The 8,523-nt window shown below is 41.0% G+C and overlaps 1 protein-coding gene across 1 annotated transcript; it reads left to right on the forward strand.

Moving 5' to 3' along the window:
• The first annotated feature begins 5,878 nt into the window (after window positions 1-5,878).
• On the forward strand, window positions 5,879-8,123 carry LOC129172668 (uncharacterized). The gene is made up of 5 exons (XM_054762627.1): window positions 5,879-5,901; window positions 5,973-6,028; window positions 7,114-7,245; window positions 7,305-8,029; window positions 8,112-8,123. Exons 1-5 carry the CDS (start codon window positions 5,879-5,881, stop codon window positions 8,121-8,123), a joined length of 948 nt encoding a protein of 315 aa, XP_054618602.1.
• Window positions 8,124-8,523: the final 400 nt, after the last annotated feature.

The raw sequence follows: 8,523 nt of genomic DNA on the forward strand, positions 1-8,523 counted from the left end.
TCGCTGGGTGCACGGTTCTGCTTGGTTGCCAGCCACCGCCGTTAATTAGAAAACAAGATCAGAGGCAGTATTAAAATCCAATTAAGCCCGTATGAACAGATTGCCAAGTGATGTTCACTAATGCATTACTGAGCACCATGCAAATTTTAGTGGCAGCATTTGGCTTTATGTGATGTGTTTGTGTCATTAAGACTGCGCGCGTGCCCGTGAGGGGCGCGTGCGCCGCGTGTGCCGTGTGTGTTTGCCGGCAATCCGAGGCTGTGTGACATTGCGCTGATCTTTTGCTTGATACACACGTCTAATCTCATGCAAACAATCAGCCAAAGCTCTGCAGGGTAACAACACGCGTCCCCGCAGTCAGATTGGATGATACGCCGTCTTACAATTAAACAATAATTGGGAATGCTGAATTATTGATCCATCATAATTGACTTCTCTGCATTCCATTTGTTGGAGAATGTGATGCACAGGGTGAGCGGGGAGGTGGGTGGGGGGCAATCCTGCAGATTTGGATCAAAATGTGCTCAATTTGTTACACCGAAGCCCCTTTTTTACTGGACCGAAATGACTGACAGCTCGTCTTTGCAACGCTTTGACGTGTTTGAGATCTAATTGAAGCGCAATAACGTTGGATGCTCACAAAAGTGCGCCCCAGGGGCCATTTACGGCCCGCAGTGTTTTTATTAATGGCTCGTGGCACATTCTAAAAATATAATTATAATAATATACAAGAAAACTAAATAAAAAATGAAAAAATCTGCAGAATAAAGTAAACAATAGTAAGAGAAAAAAAGAGAAAAAAAACACGAAAAAAGTCATAATTTTACAAGAATCATGTAATATTATGAGGAAAAAGAATGACATTTTAGTAGCATAAAACTGAAATATTATTAATTTTTTTTATTCGTAATATAAAACAAACAACAAATAAGTTGTCATTTTTGGAAAATTATGTTATGGAAAAAGTCAGAATGTTACGAGAATAAAGTCAAAATATTACGGGAGCGATGTCATAATTACGACAAGGAAATTTGCAGGAAGAAAGAAAAAAACAACAACGGAGATGAAAAAACAGCTGTAATTTTACGGGAATAAAGTCAAATATTAAGAGACAAAAATCATGTTCTAACAAGAAGAAAAGTCACAATTTTACGAGAATAAACTTGGAATATTATGAGGGAAATTCATTTGTCATTTTAGTAGCGTAGAGGTGAAATATTAAAGAAAAATGTCTATTTTTTAAAGTAGTACTATTATGAGAAACAAAATAATGTTGTCAATTTTTGGAAAAAAGGTTGGGGACAAAAGTTTTACTCTTATGGGAATAAAGTCAAAATGTGATGAGAAGAACATTTACAAAGATTATTGAAGAAGAAATATAACTTCTTAGCATATCTTAGAATCCATTTTTCCCATAAGAAATCATGTAAATCCTATTAATCCGTTCCAGGAAGGCAAAATCACATCGCAGAACACGTTTTTATAGTTTTACAATTATAGCCTGACGTGCAGAAAACAATTGGGAATGCGTACACTTGCATACAAATGATGAATGAAAGGGGTTGAACATTTGATGAACATTTAAGGTTACTTTTACCTTCACTGAAGACGTGCTTGTTGACGTGAGTGAAAACAGGAAGGTGGTGGTTGATCTCGCTGCCGCATTGTGTCTTTGGGAACAGCCGCGCCTTCACTGAAGGTAAAAGTAACCTTAAATGTTCATTTATCCCTTTCGTTCATCATGCTTATGCATTTACAATAGAATGAATGTAAACCTATAAAAACCTGTTTTGTGTGTACATTTTTGAGGGCCGACCGCTGATGACATCACAGACGAGCGACGTAACGTAGCTGTCTTACGTTTCCGGTTGCCATTTTGTTTCGCTAGCTCGTAGGATACAAACAAGGAAGGATGTTTTCTGATGAAAACTATATTAACTCATTCAATACCAAAGACGGTAGCAGTACGCTTTTAGAATCCGGAACGCCCGAGCCCAGCGACGTAATTATACGTCTTTTACGTCTTTTTGCGCGAGAGGCAAAAAGGGGTGATCCCTAACGGATTTCCATAAAAACATCCACGAGGTGGCAGAAGCGCATTTGATAAGTGCTCGGCAGAGATCATGTGGACGGAAGAATCACACATGACAGGAAGGAGGAAGTGGGAGAGCGTGGAAGAGTGTAGCGTGCAGAAGGTTACGCATTGCAGGGAACGTTAAACGCGTGCACACGCACACACACGCTCACACACCAGAAATGTGTACATAGTTCATGGTGTTATATTGGTAAATAAACTCTTATTTTGATGTAAAACAACAGCTTTTTGGTGTTGCTTATTAGTGTGGTTGTTTAGATGTTTGAGCTGTGACACAAAACATTTGCATCAAAGTGAAAGTTTTGCTTGAGATGTAACTGACACCTATTAACTGCCGAGTACTAAAGAACGAAAATAGGCAGACAGAAACTTTTTTTTTCTGACGAAAGACGGGAGTCAGGTCTTTCTTTTCGTAGGTCACGAACGCAATATTCTGTGTGCCTTGAAAGATCAGTCAAAATCGTCTAAAACGGCCCTGTCTTGAAAAATGGTTGGGATTGAATGAGTTAGAAACACCGCAGAGTATTGACGGCACGACGAGACGCGCGCGGCATGTTGTCCACTAACCGAAGAATGCACGCAAACTGAGGCAAAATTGGGGCGCAAATTTTCAACGTTTCACCGAAAAACACTGTCCACCGTGACGTGAATCTGTTCCAGACACCCAAAATATGAAGAAGAAATACATTTGATGGAGAATAATGATAGTTTTACATGCAGAAAACGATGTGAAATAAATCTAAATGATGAATGATGGATGTGCGACCCAAAACAAGCAAAGCCGGGAGTATCGTCTGCTCACGTCACGTTACTTCACATTAAAAGCACAAGACTGAACATGCCAAAAGGTATACGTGCAATAACCGAGGCAAAAATATTGTGGAAAACTTGAATCATACAGTACAAAAAACTGGGGGTTTTGAAAAGGGAGTGTGATATTTCCTAACATTCATTTCATGGAAAAATGAGCTGTGGGCAGCCACCTTGGACACTCCTGCTGTTCAAGACTTGAAATGAGGCTAGCAGTTGGAGTCTACGTTGGAGTTCACTTCAGCTCAGCGGACCTTTGCATGCTCACGCACATGACACGCTTCCGTGTATGGATAGTCAATGCAGTCATTCTGCAGTCAGTCAGACAAACAGACGCACCAACAGTCAGTCATATGCGGCAAAGCGGTGACAAGTGGATGCAGCTGGTGGCCTGTGGCCCCGAGCAGCAACATTACGGCTGACGAGGGCTGCTAATGTGCGCCTGAATGGAGCCCCTTTTGAGACACAAAATAGAATTCTGATTAGAAAGGCAGGAAATACACATGTGGAGTGCCGGAAATTGTTACAATGTCGAAGCGTGGCACATTTGGCAGCGTCTCAAGCTGTGTGGGGAGCAATGAGATCTTAATGAAGGCATGTGCCACCATCAAACGCATTTGCATGTCTTTTATGGCTTCTTCACGTCGCTTTCACACAGACGTGTCCTGACTTGGCTCTCCTTCCGCTCACTCCTTTCACACCAAACTTTGAAACCAGGCTCCTCATAAGGTACACCTGCACCGTCCCTGTCCAAAGTGCGGCCCCGCAGCTCCATTTTACTTTCGAGAATATTTCATACATTCAATCAAACATGAAAGATTACATAAAAAAAAAAAAATTAATTAGTGAATGTTTGAACAAAATATCACACTAATAATGATCATTATTCAAATGATCAATAACAATATCAATATCAATAATAATAAAATAAAAGGAAAAAGGATATAATAAATTCTTACGTAAAATTAACAATAAAATCAATCAAATAAAATATATTTAATCAAAGAAATAATAGTAAAATGAAACATTTAATAATAAAATTGATAAATAATAATAAATAGATAGAAAAATAATAATAATAATACAAGATCACACTAACAATAATCATATTCCACATATATTTAACAGCTCTGCATATTTTTTGCTACACTAGCGTGGTTTTCAAGTGTTTAATAAAAAATCAAATATAGAAAAGCATCCATCCATTTCAAGGCTTTTGCTGGAACACTCGAGAAGGCGGAGTAAGCGCATTTCTAAAAGACACCATTTGCATTCATCAGATGATCGGCAAACTTCGTGGGACAAATTTGTCCATACTGCCCCGCAGATGGAAATAAAGGCAAAAACCCACAGGACGTTGGACTGTGGAAAAGTGTGCCAAGGTGGCAGCGGCAGTAAGTCAGTTCACTGGTTCACTAGCCTAGTGCTCATGGAGGCTGACGCTGTGCTAATTCCTACCTCAAGTGCTAGCTAGGCGGCTAATGTGCTATCTGCTGTGGCTATAAATACCAGTAAAACATATAATACGCCTCACAACACAATATTCGTCAATTCACTCGCTTGGTGTGCGTTCATGGCTGTGCTTGTTTGCAGCTGGTTGCCGGTGTCACCCGTAAGTGTTCTTGACCTGAATTGTTAGCAAAACATGGCTTGTTAGCAAAACATGGCTTGCTGTCACTCGTCTTTCTAGCGTATCTTGCAGTCCATCTGTCAGTTTCAGTAAGTAAATCCATATTTTTTTTACTAGATCTATTCTAGAAATCTTAGAATAATTGTACGGGGTTTCATGCCAGGGCTAAATAAGCAGCGATCGCTCCTCACTGGTCATTTATTTGGCGGTGTGGAGCTGCCAGTGTCACTGGCAGTCAAAAAAACATACAGTTTTTGTTTTTATGTGTGTTATATCATAGTTCTCACAGTGAGTGTTATTACTGTGTTATTGTTGTGAATATGTCACTTTCTTGTCTTTGCTGTGAGTTCATGGCTGCATGTGTTTGATTCTGGTTCCTGGAACGTGTTCTGATCGTGACGTCACAGCCAAGATGGCTTTTTTTCAAACTTTTTTTGGTGTCATGATCACTTTAAGCTTTTTAATAATATAACAATAATCATATGATATTATAATGATTTTATTAAAAATAAATAAGTATTTATTCAATAATGTACTCATAATAATTTAATAATGAAAGTTTACTATTTATTTGTTGCAATTGAAGTTATTTTATATGTATTTTAATTTCCAAACAAGACAGATGAGCACTGTTTTGGACAGTAGTAAATCACAGAGTCTTTTTTTCAAACAAAAATGCTTTTCTCTGATGAAACAAAGTTGAGAGCCACTGCAATAAATGGTAATAAATATAAAAATAATAATAATAAGACTTAGTGCAGAGGGGTTTCCAATCTCCTTTGCAATAATGAGCATTGTTAAATACATTTACAAAGTGAGCATTATGAGGTTTATAAAGGCAGGATGTCATTAGATGGCGTACCTAATGAAGTGGCCAGTGAGTGTGAGAGGCCTCACATCCTTTTTTAACAGGAGACAAGAGTGGCAGGATTGGAATATTCCACCTTTACTGCGGCTAACAAGCCAAAAAGGACAAAGTCAATGACAGGAGGCGGCGGCTGGAAGCGACGCCCAGTGTGGTCAAGCACTTTGATTGACGCGTGTCATGACTGGCTGTGATTGGGCCCCAAACGAGGGGGATGCTAATTAGGCAAATGTTGTGATGGTCAGCGAGCAGCTGCGTCCTCACGCGGTACAACTCTAGTCGTGAATGTGTGGACGTGGTGGAGCAGAAAAAGGTGCCACAGGTGGAACTCGTTGAGACGTGATTAGAGAAAGGTTCTAACTGATGACCCGCAGCCGCGCCTCGTTAAGTTGTCGCCCCCTGATTGGTCGAGATGGGTCATGTACAACTTTTTTAAACACTCCACGGAGGCTTGGTGTCAAAACGTGCTCTGTGCATCATGGTTGTTTGGGTCTCCTCAGGGTAAGGCTTGCAGTTGCAATGGTGGCGCCTGCGCCTGCTCCTGGTCATTCACATGTTTGTTCTTCAAGCAGGGCTTGGCTCCTCCTTCTGCTAGCTACTGCTGCTTACTGCCACCCGTTTATGCAAGGTAAGGCCTAATTTTCAAGTATTAACACAAATATTTACTCAGTAGAGAAGCCTGATACTGCTATTACAGATATCGTTAGTATTACATTACTGATACCAGTAGTAACTCTCCGCCCAACCCAATGTTGTGGAAGGAACACATGATGATGCTTTTACCACGAGTGATTTCTCAAGAACACTGCTTGTGCAAAGTGAGAACTACTGCAGTATGTACTACAACTTTAAGAAACAAGATATAGGCCATTTTAATTTTGGATTTAACTTAGTTCTGTCAACAAGTTTAGTCTTGATTCTCTAAGTCCAATTAAATAATGCTGGTAAGCCAGGGGTGACAAGTATGGCCATTTGTGGCCTGCAGTTTTTTTTTTTTTTAATTGGTCTGTGGTACATTCTAAAATAATACTGGAATATTTTAAAAATGCAAATGGAAAAATCAGTAATTTTACAAGAATAAAGTCCAAAAATTAAGAAGTTGGAACCTGTCATGTTTTTGTGACTGAAAACTAAAACAGTCAAAATATTATGGAAGTGGTCATAATTACAAGAAGGGTGAAGTTGGTAAACAACGGCAGAAATAAAATCTTTATGGAAAAAGTACAGTAGTTGTATTCTGAGAAATTGGGTCATTTTGGAAAGTTAGGTTTGTTGGGGTGTAATCGCATTGTGTCAAATTACAAAGGTTGAAGGATTTTGGGGGGGGGGGGGGACATGAAATGGCAAAATCCTGCCAGGTTTTTTTTTTTTTTCAACCTTTAATTTTTCACTGTGGCTCAACCACACAATTAGGAAAGCTGCAGGTTTCTGACAAACTTCATATAAGAACGAAGTATGAAACTGGACAATACAATTTGACATTTATAAACTGGGCTCCTTCAGCACCAGTTGCTTATTTTGCTGCATGTTACTCCTGAGGTGTCCTATTGGATAAAAAGTATTAAGACTGCTTACACCCCAATTCTAGACAGACTTGCTCAACAAGCAAGCTTGTTGTGGCCCACGTCGTCACTCGTGTGCCAGTACGTTATCAGCAGAAATGCCATATGAACTTGCAAATATCTAACGTTGCTAACTTGTTTTCCTGCTTAGGTCCCAGGTCCTTCCCTAGCAGTCAAGCTTCAAAGCCCAAGTTCACGCCTGAGTTGTCTGTTTCTGGAGCGAAGCCTAGAGCTTCGTACAATGGACCTAATCAGCCAGCACGTGGAGCTCTTCCGCCTTCTGGTAACTTTTCAGTTTGAGGTCTCCTACGTTCTCAGTTGCTAATTCTAGCCTTCTCCTAGGCAATCCTTGGCAAGCTCCAGGTGGTCCTGCACCCTCCAGTTCTCTTGACTCTGCCGTCTCGCACCCTTCAGACGGCACCAACCCGTCAGGCTCGTTTGCCGTAAACGCTCCCATGGTCTCTGGTTCTTATGCACATGGCGGTCACGAGGCTTCAAGCTTTCCAAGTGAGCCATTTCCTGGACCCCCACTTCCACCATTCCACCCCAATTATCAGCCTGGAGAGCTGTTCCGCATGGACAAAACGTTTGAGCGCGGCCACGATGAGCGGGAGACTAAAAGTAAAGGTGGCCCTCAACTGCATCCTCTTCCTCCGCGGCCTCTTCCTTTGGACACGGCAGCTCCAAGTGGACCGGGGTTCCCCTTCCCACCTTTCCAATATGGTTTTCTCCCCTATCCTTTTGACTACAACTTCCTGACTGGCCAGTATCCCAAAGGTACGCTGTCACACTTCAGCACCAGCTTTGAGCAAGGCAGGAACTACAACCACGACGTCCAGTATGAAAAGTCTGACGGTGATGATGATGACGACGACGACCCTAGCAAGAACGATGATTACAACGACCCTGCAGACCCTATCAAGGACGACGACGACGATTATGATGCTCAGAACCTGGTGCAGCCTGGACGATTCAATCGTTGGGAGGTTTCAAACTTTAGACGTGATCCGAATACTTACCATCGCCAAGGTCAAGTCGGTCAACCTCGGCGGTCTAGACTGACTCGGGTAAGTATGACACGTTTGTGTCGGAAGCATGCTATATCGTTTTGTTTTTCCGCTGAACCTGACCACGTTCTTTGTCTTGCAGGTTAGGCACTAAGTGGGCGTGTGTCTGAAATAAAACGTTTAACTAATTGGTTCCTTGAATGCTTTTGTAAGCTTTTCAAACTGCTGTGAGATTTCAGTTTCAAAAATGGCACAATGCAAAAAGATGCTTGGGAATTTCTAACTTGACTGTCAGATTTATTCCAGTAGTTGGTGAATCTCTAGCGCTCCTGCAAATGGAACAGGACGGGTTTCACCTTTTACAGAATGTGACATGCAGGAAGTAGTGCATGGTCACTCGTTCAAAGTGCAGCTTTTAAAATAAAAATTGGCCTGCAGCACATCCTAAAAGTTTATTGAATTTGGGCTTGTTGGCTTTTTTTTTTTTTGGATCCAGCAAACTCTAATGCGCACCTGTAAATTGGATTACTTTAAGAATAAAACACAAAATTGGC

This window comes from Dunckerocampus dactyliophorus, chromosome 19, assembly GCF_027744805.1.
Source record: "Dunckerocampus dactyliophorus isolate RoL2022-P2 chromosome 19, RoL_Ddac_1.1, whole genome shotgun sequence".
NCBI classification, from domain to species: domain Eukaryota; kingdom Metazoa; phylum Chordata; class Actinopteri; order Syngnathiformes; family Syngnathidae; genus Dunckerocampus; species Dunckerocampus dactyliophorus.

What these genes read in the sequence shown, in the direction of transcription:
- LOC129172668 (XM_054762627.1), top strand. Translation starts at nt 5,879, where the DNA reads ATGGTTGTTTGGGTCTCCTCAGG. An exon ending in GTTGTTTGGGTCTCCTCAGG is followed by an intron (nt 5,902 to 5,972) that starts GTAAGGCTTGCA and finishes TTCTTCAAGCAG; the next exon opens with GGCTTGGCTCCTCCTTCTGC. An exon ending in CTGCCACCCGTTTATGCAAG is followed by an intron (nt 6,029 to 7,113) that starts GTAAGGCCTAAT and finishes TTTCCTGCTTAG; the next exon opens with GTCCCAGGTCCTTCCCTAGC.